Below are 15,373 nucleotides of genomic sequence, written 5' to 3'. Positions count from 1 at the left end.
TCTAGTTTTGAGACCTGTAAGTGGATGATGAAATTGATGATGAAATGTAAGGGACAGGATGTTCTTTATTTTGTAGATTGATAGAGTAGACACTATCAACACTTTCAATTCAATATTGCAATTTTTTTCATCTACCTAAAGCTATTTTGTGAGTTAATGATTTTTAAAGAAATGATGATCTAACAATAGTTTGTTTCTTATCTTTCTAGTTTTTCTGCCAGATAATAAGCCATAATTTGTTTTTGTGAGTTTTAAAGCCAGTTTCTTTCTTTTTTACAGTCCTGATCGCCTTTAATGGCCTGACAAGTATGATGCAAAAAATGGTTGAATGTGCTTTAGATGTAATTAATGTAAAAACAAACAAACAAACAAAACAAAACGTTATTTTAAAGCTGTGCACAGTAAGCTGGTGCGCATTAAATCTCTGAACAATGTAAACAGTCATAGAGGGTTTTGATTCTTCTTCTTCTGGCTGCTTCCATAATCACCGTATCTCTAGCATCTTATTGTGTCCACTCCTTCACTGCATTCATTAATCTTTTCTGTGGTCTTTGTCTTTTCCTTTTACAAGATAGCCTACCTTCCAAACACACTTCCCCTTCTCTCCTTCTTTTGTCTTGCCAACATTAGCACAGTTTTCAGTGTCATTGTTAACCAAGGCTCCAACCAATCCAGTATGGGAATCTCATTCTTGATTTGGCAATGATTTTTATGTCAGATGCCTTCCTGCCACAACCCTCTTCATTTATCCGGGCTTTGGACCAGCACTGGCTTGTGGTCCCCCATGGCTGGATTTATAGAGGGCTTAGATTACTTTTTCATAATGGTTTGGTAATTCTGCTGTAGTCTATCATTTATGTATTATTCTTCAGAGCAATAAAGTATCTGTGTCATTCTCCGAGACAATTTTCATGAAGAAAGCATTAAAATGACACGTGTAATACTAAAAACCCTTTTGAGATTTAATATTGCAGAAATAAAAGGCCAGGTGCACAAAGCTTGGAGCTGCCCCAGTCTCAGTGAATAATGACCCATTAGTCACTGTGCTCAAAGGCATGGTGTCTTCAGCAAGATATGACTATATTTTAAACATATAAATCTCATCTTGTCTTAAAAAGAAATTAAAAAGCAAAGGCAGTCACTATCGCAGTACAGTTTAAGGGCGATGGTTTTAAGAACTGTTTGCATTACTTTGCTTCATGATGCTCTGCTGTAGCAGCAGTTGGACAGTGAACAAAATAAAACCTTCCAACCTCTTTAGATGGTGGTACACCTTGGACGGGTAGCCATTATCGCAGATATTCACCTGAAGCAGTTTGTGGAAATTTAGACAAAGAAGGAAGCAGCTGACATGTTTTTTCTATTTTTTATTTTTATTAAACTTATATTAGAATTTTTGTTTCACTGAAAGCCTTTTTCGTGAACTGTGCACCATACATCAGTCTGGAGAAGGATCTTTATGCCCTTGCGTCCACTGTTGTTTTAAGTGGAAGATGAAAACTTACTTCAACTTTTAAATCAACATTTATTTGAAAATGTGAAGTATCGTATGTGTAGATCTGTAAACGTGTGTTAGTGTCTCGTGTGACTTCATTTTATTGAAAGCACACATATCATAATTCATTCATTCATTATTCATTCATACACAAACCTACATAAAGTGAAAAGAAGAAGGATAGAGACTGTGATATTGTAAAAACACTGTATTTCTTAAGCACATTGCTTGTTCCTTTTTAACAGGGGTGGGAATTAATTAATGAGAAACTGAGACTGATGCAGAGGGCTGAACCAAAATGCTAAATTCAGTTCTGCTCAATATTAATTTGATCTCTTTACAAGCTTTTTAGTGCAGACCTCCACAATAGTCCCAGTTTCTCAAGGATCGTATGTATTCCTGTCACACAGGAAAAATCTTTAAAGTCAGAAGTTTACTTGTGATCTGTTTGATGGAGTCAATGGAGCTATCTATTCTATTCCTGTTCTACGAACAGACGCTGATTGATGTCTATAGACTCAATAGCTGTTTAATTGATAAATTGGCAAGAAAGTGTTGTAATGAAAATGAACAGATGTTTAATGTGGTGTATCTCCTCAGTCATCTCTGCGAGCAGTGAGTTGCCTTATCTTTTCCTCTCTGTGAGGGCTAATAATTCCTTTAACAGGCTCCGTGTTGCTGCCTCATTAAGGACAGAGTAAATTCATGACAGGATGATGGCGGATTACTGTCATCTCCCATTAATGCAACCCTGATCTCAGATCTTGGTTATTGTTCAGAAAAATTATAAACACAGGCAAGTAAAAGAAAAACGTGTAACCTTATTATAAGCACAAGAGAAGGGATTTTTTTAATTAATGTTTTGATATTGGTAATAAAATAGCTGCTCTAATAAGCACATTATTAAATATGATCTATTTGCCATTTATTCTCGTAGATAAAAAAAAAATATAAACAAATGAAGGATGGCTCAAGACTTTTGCATTGTTTAGTAACCACAGGATGAATAGTAAATGATGACCATGTTCCAAATAATATATTGTTACTGGTGCATATGCTTACTACATTGTTTTTCTAACCCTGTGTTAGCCCTGGCAACCTGTCCAGTGTGCATCCGAATTCTTACCTTATCCTCCCCCAAGACCCTAAACTGGATAAGATATCCAGTTAGATTAGATAGATAAGTAGACAGATATCAGTATTGTTATTTGTTGTATATAGAACATTCTAAACTGTGACATTGATAAATAAATTATCACATAGAAGCTGTCATGCTCCATGTATTCTTCTGTTATCATAAAAGCTGATAATCATGACATTACAGAATGAATCACATTATTAAACACACACACACCATTTGTCAGCCAATCACGTCAGCTTAGTGACGAGCTTCCTGGTCACATTTTCTCGTAGGTCCTAGTTTCCTTAATAATGTTTGCTGCCACGCGCTAAACAGAAAGGGCACGGTTACATTAGAAAGCTCAGACACAAGCGGGCAGAATGAAGAGGAGAAACAAATTATCTGACTTTAAAAGGCGAACACACGGCTAGTGTGCTCGGAGCCAGATAAGAAGAGCAACTACAAATGCTATTTACTCCGTGTTACGCCAAGGACGTATGAGGAAGGCAAACACAGGCGTGACTGACAAGAGGAGGCGCAGGGTTTGGGGAACGTCCGTTTTAAATCCTTCAGAGATGTGAATCATGTCTTGACTACAAAAAGATTAGCTTAACTGCAGCAGCACGTCAGATTTAACAACAACAATAACTAAGAACTACAACAACACAGGCCTCCTCCGATGGAGCTCAGTGCTCTTTAATCCAGCCAGAAACCTCCCTGACAGGCAGCGACGAGCTACGGCAAAGGGTGAGGTGTCGAAGTGATCGAGGTGGAGGGGTTGGTGTGGTGGAGACACTTAAGCTAGCTAAATGTTCAAGCTAAATGTGTGCGAGGCTAAGCTAATGTTGCGATATCGCTGCCGCCGCGGTGGAGAATGTCTCAGTGTAAATATCGGCGAGCAGCTGTGATTACGTTTATTCCAGTGCTTCAGTCTCTTCCTCTCTTTCTCTGTTCAACAGGACGCTTTATTCGCGATTGAAGGAATTTATGGGATCACAAGGTAACCCTTTCACCACAAAACAAGTGTCACTCTCAAGTGTTTTTGTTGCGTGTGGCCCCCGCTGTCAGTGGGCTTTCCCCCCCCCTCGTGTTGTCGCGCGTGTGACGGGATTAAGTTTCCCTTGTTTACAGTCTGAATTTGGGAACAGCTGATACGTCTTCAGCAGTGCCGCGACGCTGCCTGTTATGTTTCTTTCTGAATCCGCTGCAAATAGACGTAGATTAATTTCTCATGCACAGATACACTGCAGGCAAAACACAGCGAGTGCTATGGTGGTTTTATGTGCGTGTGCCTGAGCGCCTAAATTATATAGAAAAGCACAAAACAGCACAGGTGAAAAGACTCCTGCGGCCATGTCTCATTAAAAGATGAATGCTTATGAAAAAGCGTGGTGCAACACTTTTTGTTTGAACTTGCTTCTGCTGCTCAAACACTGATGACTTTCATGTGCCTCTCTGTGCAGTTTCCTCTGATGAGATGAGTGTGAGTGCTGGCCAGGGCAGTGATGAGGTGCTGGTTTCACAGGCAGTGTGGGATTACCTGACTGCAGCTGGGCGGCCCTGGCTCATTGACTTCCAGCACAAGCAGGGGATGAGTGCTGGTATCATTAGGCGAGGAGAGAGGGGGGGCTGCTGTGCTGTTCGGCTGCAGCCGGTGGAAGGCTCGAGGAGCGTCGGGGCTGGTGTGATGGATGGACCCATCTCCAGCGAGACGCGAAAAGCTTTCATTGACTTATGCCGTTGTGCCCGCAAAGAAATGAGCAAACAGGAGGGGGGATCCAAGAGGAAGAGGGCTCTGCTGCCCTGTGTGGGAGTCCTGGAGCAGAACGGAGAGGGGAGCCTGCTCCAGCCTCCACCTCCCCAGCCTCGGCGCTCCCAGAGACAGCAGCAGAGGTTAAAGAAGCCTGTTGACGAGGAGGCGTGCGTCATGCTCCACGAGGCTGCCCAGAGGAAAGATGTGGACTCCAGCATGGCTTCCCACGGTGAAACCGAGGACAGTAATACTTGCTCGATCTGCATGGGGGACATAGTGGAGAAGACTACCCTGGAAAAATGTGGCCATTCTTTCTGTCGCTGTTGCCTGGATCAAGCCTTTAAAGTGAAGAAAGCGTGTCCCGTCTGTCGGCTGGTGTATGGGCAGCTGATTGGGAATCAGCCTGCCAATGGCTCGATGATTGTAGAACGAGATCCTGATCTGGAGCTTCCTGGCCATGAAGGCTATGGGTGCATCTGCATCATCTACAGCTTCCCTCCTGGCTTACAGTCGGTGAGTAGATGTGGACAGTAGATGCAACTCAGGGGAAAAAGTTTTAGTAATCATTTGTGTGTGTGTGTGTGTGTAAAGAAATTTGTTGGACTTATAATTCAGATTGTTAAACATTGTTAATCATTAGAATTCCAGTGAATAATTAAGAATAGGAGTGTATTTATGTAAGAGAGTCTTACTTTGGCATAAAATAAACCATATTGCACATATGATGACAGTCTCTCTCCTCAGTTTGACTGCGTATATTTACTCTTTCTGTCATGACTGATGTCTCGCTGTTTGACCTTTAATGACCTTTAATGTAGCCACAAATTTACAGTTTCCAGAGGGAAGTTCATTAACCTTAAAAGGTTATTCTAAGGATGCAGGATAATCTACATAATAAGGGTCATAATCTCTCCAAAGCCTGTCACGCTAGATTGCATTCAGCTTTTTTGTGTCTTACTGTGTAAACGTCAAACTTGAGCTGAGAAAACATCTGTTGACAACGAAAGTTGGTTTCCACACAGTAGGAAATTTAAACAAGTGTCAATGTCGGAATTCCCCTGAAAAAATAAACTGCACTTTTGTGGGGTTTACCTTCCCAGGAAACAGACGCCAAGTAGAAGGGGTAGAATGTGCCACAGGTGCCTTATCTCTTATCAAATTAAGGTTTAAGATTGTCTTTATTGTTTCCTAAAATCTCTCCTGGATTGAAGAAACTGTCAAAATTACAAAGTAGCTGTAATAGATTATATAAAAAACACATTCCTGCTGTGTGAAATATGGCTAAAAATACAAGACCTGGATGTGTAGCAGTGCCCCAGAACTGAGGCATTTGATTGTTTAAAGCCATTTATGCGTTTATAAGCTCATCACACTTTAACTCTTAATAGCCAGAACATCCCAACCCGGGTGTGCGGTACCCAGGAACAGACCGTGTGGCCTACCTCCCTGACAGCCCTGAGGGGAACCGTGTGCTGGGCCTGCTACGCCGGGCCTTTGAACAGCGCCTTATCTTCACCATCGGTACCTCCATGACTACGGGCATGCAAAACGTCATCACCTGGAATGACATTCACCACAAGACCTCAATATGGGGCGGGCCACGCTGGTATGTACTCACTTTCAGCTGGAGGTGAACAGCTAGTGACGCATCTCATCCATGTTCTTGACAGAGATGTGCTGTCAGTTGTTGCCACTATTACTTGAGCTTGAACTCATACCGGCGCAGTGATGGCTTTTTATTCCTTCTTACAGTTTCGGCTATCCTGACCCCACGTACTTGGTGCGAGTGACAGAGGAGCTCAGAGAGAAGGGCATCACAGCGGACTGATGGCAGGAAAGTGACAGGCTCTTCCAGGATTTTGTAGGACTTTCTGATTGTCCTTGCGGTGGACATGACTCAGCTCCAGGTTTTGCTCTTGAGACTGCCCGTCTCTTAAAAGATGACTGAAGACAAAGACCTCAGCAAACAGGAGTCTAATGCTGCAGCAGAGCCCATATCATTCCACTAGTTCACTTCCTCAGTTTGCTCATTTTCAGTTTATCCCAGTGCTACACGTGGAAGAAAATACTCGGGAGTGCAGTGCATCCTTGTATTACAGCTTCCACTGTTGGCAGCAGGGACTGATATGTGACGCACATATTTAAGAGCATTGTGCTTTGTTGGAATTCATGGTACTTAATATTGTTTAGGAAATCTTAAGTTTAATGTTAACGTTTATGTTATATTAATGTGTATTTCTTCTCTGGGGATCATCTTATTTCTTATATAAGCAGACATATTTTGTTGAATTGCCCCCCCTCCCCCCCAGAAATGTTTGTTGAGTTGTTACTAATTCCACGTTATAAGGACAGTACATGGCTCATGTCGCAAGGATAGCACTGCTTCTATAAACTGAATTAATTTTCTGAAGATGTTGCAATCTAAAGCACTCACAGGCACTTTGGTAAGGAAGTATGTTTTTCACTTAAGTAGAAATAACGGTTTTTGCTTCCTCTTTTGAGAGTGCTCGGGGCAAACCCCTACAAAGTGGCTACAAGGTGATGTCAATTGCTTCATTCGTGTGTCTTCTTCACCCTTCATCCATTTTCGCTTTAACAGGAAGAATGTTAAATGATGTCTCATAGCAGCACCTTTTTAACTTGCATTTGGACTTCCCACTGGGTTTTTCCCATTGGTCACGCTGGTTATTTCAAGATGTCTCCCAAGTGTTGAACCCATTACATCAGTTGTAAGTAATGTGCTACTCTGATTACCAGATTTATGACGATGTCAAATATCAAGGGCATATAGACCAGTTAAACCAAATCGTAGGCACAAAAGCTCTTTAAATATCCATGCCTCTGTTCCTGTCAAACTGGGAGGTTTGCCTGCTAATCTTCTCATTTAAAATGAGGTAACTGTTTTCAATTAATTTATCTAAATAAGTACTCTAAAATACACGGTGGAGAGAGAGAAAAAAGAAATTGTGCGAGAACAATAATTCTAATTTAGGCTGGGATATTGATCTCATTTTGTTGTGCCTTTCTTACATTGATTTTTTGATTTAAAAAAAAAAAAAATCAAGCATGATGTTCCTGATGGATAGTACATATGTTTGGGCTCATTTTGATGTTAGTTAATAGGCAAGCGGCATTATGTTTGTAGCTATACTATCTGGCTTTCAGTGCAAATGCTACACAGCTCATGAAGATATGTATACTAACGCTAATAATGTTATTAGCTTCACCATAAACATTCTTGTACTCCAAATGCTGGAAAACCCCTCAGAACCGATCAGTCTATATGTGTGAAAGTGATTTGCTAAGTGCAGTAACTTGCTTGGCTAGCGGCCACTTTAGTTAATTTAGGTCAGATCCGTTCATCAGATACTTTCATTTTGTTGTCATTCCCTTTATTTTAGTTAAGGGACCAACTGAGATATTTTTGGGACACAGGATTGTAGTTTACTAAAGCTACTGTGCAAACATTTCTATGCATTACACAACTAAGGAGGAGCCCGAGGAGAGGCGATAAGTGTGAGAAGTGACATGTATTACACATTGATTGTGAAGGAAACGTTTGAGTTATGCTTTTCTAATTGTGTTGACTCTTGTACTTTGTTCAAAATAATGTGCTTTACATTTTAATACTTGAATAAAGAGTTATGTTTGGATATTCACTGTCGACCCTAAATAAAAAAGATGCGTCATAGGCAACTTGATCTCAAGCTAGTGATGATTTGTTAGGCACGAGTCCAGATTACTGCCTCTAATCATGCTTGTTATAGAAATTTTTTACAACCCCTGGAAACCAAACTTTTATCCTCTTTATACCATCTAATGCTTTAATAGTGGAACTGCTTTAAAAACACTTCTACAACTTGATTGGCTATTTTTTCAGTTGCGGTTGTTTGAATATTGAACTTCACTGTAGTGAAGTTGAACATGTACACAGTCCTCAGTGAAAAACACTTGTAGGTATCCTATAATTTCACAAATAAGAACCGCAGTTTACAAGAGGATAAGCACAATGGTTATACCAGTATTATCAACTTGTAAAAGGAATAATTACATAATGGATCCCCACTGGTAGCTGTATGCATTTTAACTTTATGGCTCAGCAGTCATTCGACAACTTAGTGTTTGGCTGAATGAGTAATCAGAGTTCACCACCTGTTTGAGTGCATTTTGAATCTTTTTTCTGCAGAACATGAATTGCTTTTGGAAAAAGCTGAATTGCAACCTGTCTTTCAGTTATGAAACAGTCAGATGCTAAAGTTGTAAATTCAAACTAATTCTTACAAATACTGTATAATAACTTTGTAACTAAGTACCTGCGGTCTTTACAGACACGCTTTCACTCTAGTAGTTATACAAAGGCACTTGCTACTGGGGTGTGTGCATTGCAGCAGTGTTTAGATGGGTAGACCCAAAGACTTGTAAGTAAAGCACTGCATTGTAATGTGACCAAAGCTGACTTCCTGTTTAGTGGTTTTCTAATATTATTGTGTATAATTGGGGTATATTGATGCAGGCCTATACATTATTTGTATTTTTATTTTACAAGCTTTACCATGTAACCAGATGTCTGTGAGGTTGCATGACAGGACCCTAGACAGCCCACTTAGATGCACTCAACATTGCAATACAATACTTATTTTCAGAACACCATGCTTTTGCTTGTGACCCCCCCCAAATCTTATATCATAGATTAAAATACAATTGTGATTGATAGGTATATATTCATCTTTCAGTGGACCTAAGTAATTAGAGCAGGGATATATGCTTAATATATCCAAATTGGATCAGTTTAGCCCAAACTGTCTCTGAGTAACTGACATAAGTGGAAAAACATGTCTCAACTGTCCCCACTCATCTTTTATAAATTTTTATTTTATTTTTTTTAACTGAAAGGTGAGCCATGGTATGTCAGAATAGGACTGGGCTAGAGTAAAAGGCAGTCTACAGTATTGCCTCTTCAAAATAGAACAGAGAGCAGTTGTATATTATCATGCTAATCTTATACAGTAAAGTTCATCACTGCGATAATATTCTATTAAAAATGTGCCTTTTGGTGTCAATGTCAGTGAAAGTGATAAATTATGATTAGGTTCTTTAGCACAGGGTCCCGAGTTTGCATCACTTCCTAGTACATGGCCGTGCATCATCCAATTGAGACGAAGCACACGCACTTTCGTCATTCGTCCTCATTTCTACGTCACAAATCTATCTGCGTTCATACGGGAGAAAATGGAAAATTCATTGAACAACCAGCAGCTTGTTCTTAAAATAATTATTTATTAACTTATTATTAATTTTTTTTTAAACAGCCATTTGCATGGAAAAAATTCAGGGGGAGAGAGGACTTCTCTCCCATCAGTGTGCACTATGGGATCCAGGCGGAAGTAACTCCTAGCATTATTATTTTATACTGGTCGGAAAGCTCGTATCCCAGGTCCCCAGACTGTCACATTTCATTTGCATGCGTAGTGTCTGCCTTTTACATGTGTTCAATAGCGTGTGTCAGTGTGCGACATACGCTGCATGTTAAATATACGTCCACTAGAGGTCAGTGTTGCCTCTCTGGAGTAATATTGATAAAATGGATGCTGTGGGGGGTTGTATGGTATCGCCTGTAGTGAAAAAATACAAAATATAAATTGCTCAGATTGTTTTATGGTGACATTGGAATGTTTTGGGAAGTGTGTTTTCTGCATGCTTATGTGGCAGCTACTGCAGAGAGTTTATATTAGCTGCCCACAACTTGGTTGTATAGGAACTAAAGCATGACAGCAACATCCTGTGAATGTTTTATTATTTACCACCAAAATTAGACTGTAATAATGTTTTTAATAATGTGCTCTAATGCTATTTATAACTTTTAATTATTAATGATCATGGCCAGACTCTGCCAGGCATATTATCTAGGATAACTTTTTTTTTTTTTTTTTAATATTCCTGATTTCTGATTATATTCAGTGAAATGCACTCAGGGGTGATTTGTGACGGAAGGATAGCAGCAAGAATGAAAGGGAGATGTATGGTTTGGAGACAATGGTGCTGACAAAAAAGACAGGAGGCCAAGTTGGAGGTAGCAGAGCAGAAGATTTTCATTGGGAGCGACCAGATCGGGTTGAGCAGTTTAGAGACAAAGTTAGAGAAAGGGAGGCTGAGATGGTTTGGGCATGTGCAGAGGAGTGGAGGGGGGAAAAGAGAAAGCTCCCAGAGGTGTTTCTAACACTGCCGCATTTTACCACTGTCACTGTGCATGTTTGCATAAGTGGGCCATAGGCACAGTGCAGTAAAAAAGTGTCCCCCCACTTCCTGATTTATGTTTTGCATATTTGTAACACGAATCTGTTTCAGATCATCAAACAAATTTTAATATTAAGGAAAGATAACCGGAGTAAAGACATCAGGAGCATTTTCCCTTAATAAATAATGTCATTGTTTAAAAATTGTATTCAAAAATAAAAGTTATGTGATAATCTCAATACTGTAAGTGTGACCAATATGCAAAAATAAATATGGGAGATAATATGTTTTCACAGCCCTACTCATGTTAACATGCATCAGAATATAAACGCCCCAAAAAAGTAAAACGCTGATGTTTTTGTGATATGGAATTTTAAGTTTGAAATAATAATCTAAATGCTGTAAGTTAAATGCATTTATGCATTTTATATATTGTATTTTTTCTTACTCCTTTGGAAAATTAATCAGACTAAAAAAAAGGAGAGAGAAACTTACTTTAGGTATGCAGTTCCACAGGTTTGTGAACAAGTGGGAGACCGCTGGATATTTTATGAGGGAAGAGGGAGAGGAGTGAGGGTATGTGGTGTTGTTGGAGGGAAGAGAATACAGGAAGATGCAGAAGAGGGCATCATTTAACGTGCTGATTCTTTCCCTGTTTTAAAGACATAGCTTCCTGGCTTTTACCCCTCTGGTCCACTAGAGGGTAACACTCTTCTCAGAGAAGGCTGAGCGATGGCGTCTGCTTGGTATGCAGCATGCCCACGGTCCTGCAGCACCCGCTTCATTGCCCAAGATCAGTGAGTGGAGCCGAGCATCTGCTACATTTATTAACTTGTCTGTTTCTGCTGGGCACGGGGGCAGTTTTACCCACAGCAGCTGGCATTTTACATTTGACATAAAGTGGGGATATCACCTTGTGTTTGACCACACTGACCCCACAGTCTCTGGTGGGAGTGTAAATACTGTTGAAGCTGAGTGGTGGTAGTTACACGAGGAGATGACATGGCTCTGTCAAAAGGTTAAAGACAAAACAAACAAACAAACAAAAAACAGAAGAGATCATTTCTGGGATGTTCTTTTTAATCGCACTATTTTGTTTACAGTGCCATCTGTTGTCACATATTAAAAGGAAAACTAATGTCCAAGCAATCATTAGCAAAATCAAATTAAAACAAATAGCAAAATATAAGGTTTTACATATGAATATATATTTTTGTTGTCTGACCAGGGGATGTTTGGTCTAAAGCAAGAGTCCATAAAGAACACGGATGGACAACATCATCAGCAAAATCAATAATAAATCCCAATTTCACAATACAAATCCCAGTGGTCCAGATTTGCCTTTCACTGGTCTGACCAGCTCCCATTCACCAAGTACAAATATTCACCTGGTCTTTTTCCCAGTAGAAATACTTAGTTGAGGAAATACATTAACCTTTATTCCTGTGAGAAAGAGGGAAGATGTAATGAGGCGGAATTACTGGGCTTGGCCTCTTTAACGCTTTGCTGTAAGTGTCTGGGGGCATTTCTGTGGCCTAGGATCTCAGGGCATCTGCTGCTCTCACAAAGCAGACCAGGACCCATCTGCTCAAACTTCCCTACCATCCCTGCCTCACTTCTCTTCATCTCTCCCACAATTAATCTGTGAAATCCATACAGTTTTCTCCATCATTATTCTTTTAATCATTTTATTCTTTTAGTTTATATATATATAGATATTTATTTCCACACGCTTACTGAAAATGTGTGCATTTCATTTTGTATTGATTATTATTACATCTGTGCATTGCCTGTTACACAGTAACAAGCATTTTTTTGGTATTACTATATACAAGCTAGGAAACTAACTTGTATGTGAGAATGACTAGTCTATACAGGCAGCAATATGCACTGAAAATAAAACAAACATGTCTGCTGCAGTGTTTGTTTTCAGTTCAGTGGATGTAACCTACATTTTAACGTGGAGTATTCCATGTGAATAAATTTCAGAAGAAGCCATCCTCCCGACATAATGCCTCCAGGCTGTGCTGTTTAAATGTAAAGTGTGTTGTTGCTTAAACTGAAACAAAGTGCCACAGACCCTCCAGTTTTTGTTTTAGTGAGGTTACTGGAGCAGGTTTTATATTAAAAATTAATGCTTATTTGTCCCTCTCTACAGGTATTTCCCATCCCCGTCAGTCCATCTGGTCCATCTGGGCATCACAGAATAGGGGATGCTGCAGAAATGTAATGATAGCTATAAATATGTGTCAGTAATTTTGCAGAGCAATATTGTGAATGGACTAAAAATCCATTAATATAAAAGCAGACTGGCAAGAGTTATTATAAAATGAATTGGTAACTGAAAATAAGCTCTACACAGTTGTATTAGGACAACTTGATTTAAATTTTTTTTGCCTCTTCAAGACACTGAAAGTAACACCAAGACTGCTGATTCCATGTCCATGACTAGACTGCAGCTCAGGGAGGCATCTAGAAGGTGTTTATATCCATTAGATGAGAGATGTGCAGCTTTTCTTGCACTAGACATGATAAGAAAACCACTATGTGACAATGCATAGCTGTTGTTTCTGCCCTTTCTCCCCACTGTGCTCCTTAATTAGAGTGTCTGTGGCTGTGGGGAGAACCCTGGCACATCGCCTGCCTGTCTGCTTGCCTGCCTGCCCATCCTCTCAGCCTCTGGTGCTAGCCACCCAATCACAGAGCTACCTGTGCAGAGTACCCTATTCTGCTTCCCCCTTCACTTTAATAAGGATCTTCCCCAGATGTAACCTTTTGAAGCTATATTTTCATATCTTCTACCAGTTTTGTCTTTTAGTGCCAAAATTGACAGAGATAAAGATTTAAAGAGTAAAGGTTTTTTTTGAACAGAAATTCTATACTCAAATTACAAAACACCAACAATGAAATCTGAGTGTGTTTGCGTATGTTAGGTAAATGGACAGGAGGAGGCTGAGGAGGCATCTGTCTCCACACACACTCTTTGTGTGACAGAATGTCATCCCACACTGCTGACACGCTCATTCACTGTGCCTCGGGCTCTTTGCTTTAGAACAGCAAAGTGAAGGTGGGTGTGTGGGTGCTTGTGCTTCTGCAGCTTTTGTCTGCGCGCCCTTCACTGTGTCTGTGCATACAGTATGAACAGATATACACCCATGAATGCACGAGCATTTGTGTGTGTACAAACCACGAGACACATTCTTACATTTTGTTTTCCGATTTACTGTCGGGGTTACAGGACGTTTTGCATGCCTGTATTGGCAGAACAGATCCTGCGCTTTTAAAAAAGTAACTCTGACAGATTTACTGACTTACTTCACTGACGGGACACAACAGCAGCGCTGGCACCAGTTGGGGTCTTTGGCTGGGCGTCAACGTCACAGATTGAAGGAACTGCTCAAGCTGTTCTTCATTAGCAACAGCTGAGTTTGACTGAGATACAGGAATACAGCTCCATCATCTGCCCTCTGTTAGAGAAGTTTAAACATGGCTCAGTAATCACCTCTCCAAGCGGAGTTGTTCAAGATCTATTCTTATTCATTAAACTGCAATGACTGGCTGTACAATGAATGGGAAGTATTCATCTGAAGCCAAACAAAGTAAGTACAGCCTTGGATATATACTTTCAAGGCACATTAAGGAATATCAGAGCCTTTTGTTGCCCTTCCTGTCTGAATACTCAGCCTTGGCCATTCATTCTCAGACTGCTTCATGTAACACTGGTAAGCTTTGGCTGTCATGACAACTAATATGACCTTTCTATCATTTTACAAACAGCAATCTTAACCAAGGCGTGACTTTCTTTTGAACATGTGCAACAGCTGTTTGGAGCTTTTGGCACATTAATGGAAAAATTGGATCTGCTCGTGACAAAAACTGGCATTCACCATTGTGGAGACTCTGACCCCATCTTGTCTCCACAGGTGTTAAAAGACTCAGAGGTATTTTGGGTTTCATTACATTTTAATTAGAGTTTGTGTCCGGATGGATCTAAACTGAATGTAACCCACACTCAGACTTTGGAGTCGTGCATCTTAATTCACAAAAAAACCCTCAGTTTGGCTTTCAACAACTTCAAAAAGTGACTGGAGAGTATAGTTTGTAAAATGCACCCGGGGGTAAGAGCGAAACATGTGTATGGATTTAATCACATATATTTACATTTGTAGACTGCAGTAGTACAATTAAAGTAATTAGAGCTAGCTTGTTTTCCAGAGAACTGCCAGACTGCGGTGTGATGATTGCAAAAAGAATCGAGATTAACCACAATCCTATGGACAAGCTGTTCAGGCTTCACAAATTAAATATATACGCTTTAAATATAAACATGGACTTGCTCAAGAAAAAAAAAAGACTGTGCTTGCACAACTGTATTTATATTGTGCCAAAGTGTAGGCTGCTGCAGCTGAGTCCAGTCGACTGTGGGCCACACAATGATTTCATCTGCTAATAAGTCATGTAACGCTTTCTTGTACTGTAAGTCCTCGGTGTGCATCCGTGCAGAGATCTGATGGAGATCCAAAGCAGGTGAGAACTATCAGACACTAATTGGTGGTTTTCAAAGGTTCAGTTTGGGAATATAAGAAAATCCTTGCGGTTATGAAGCAGGAAACTTATTTCACCTGCGGTTTGTTGACGTAGAGATGTCACACATTAAGAGGGCTCGGCAGGAGTTCTTACAATTAGCAAAGCGAACAGCTGCTTCTTAGAGCAACAAACAGCTCGCTCAGCAGTTCAAGTGTTGAATCAGAGCAAACAGAAAAATTAATCG

At 40.1% G+C, this 15,373-nt stretch overlaps 1 protein-coding gene across 3 annotated transcripts; it reads left to right on the top strand.

Moving 5' to 3' along the window:
- Positions 1-2,886: 2,886 nt before the first annotated feature.
- dtx3 (deltex E3 ubiquitin ligase 3) lies at positions 2,887-8,058 on the top strand. Of its 3 annotated transcripts, XM_005732635.2 has the most exons (5): positions 2,917-3,362; positions 3,575-3,615; positions 4,079-4,881; positions 5,757-5,974; positions 6,121-8,058. In XM_005732635.2, exons 2-5 carry the CDS (start codon positions 3,603-3,605, stop codon positions 6,194-6,196), a joined length of 1,110 nt encoding a protein of 369 aa, XP_005732692.1. In that variant the 5' UTR covers positions 2,917-3,362; positions 3,575-3,602; the 3' UTR covers positions 6,197-8,058. The 3 variants fall into 3 exon arrangements, with proteins under 3 accessions (XP_005732694.1, XP_005732692.1, XP_005732693.1); XM_005732637.1 differs by lacking the exons at positions 2,917-3,362; positions 3,575-3,615 and adding an exon at positions 2,887-2,904; XM_005732636.2 differs by lacking the exon at positions 3,575-3,615.
- Positions 8,059-15,373: the final 7,315 nt, after the last annotated feature.

This window comes from Pundamilia nyererei, unplaced genomic scaffold (assembly GCF_000239375.1).
Source record: "Pundamilia nyererei isolate P.nyererei 1_Seehausen unplaced genomic scaffold, PunNye1.0 scaffold00047, whole genome shotgun sequence".
NCBI classification, from domain to species: Eukaryota; Metazoa; Chordata; class Actinopteri; order Cichliformes; family Cichlidae; genus Pundamilia; species Pundamilia nyererei.
Note: the sequence above shows the minus strand (reverse complement) of the source record. Positions and strands in the feature narration are given on the sequence as shown.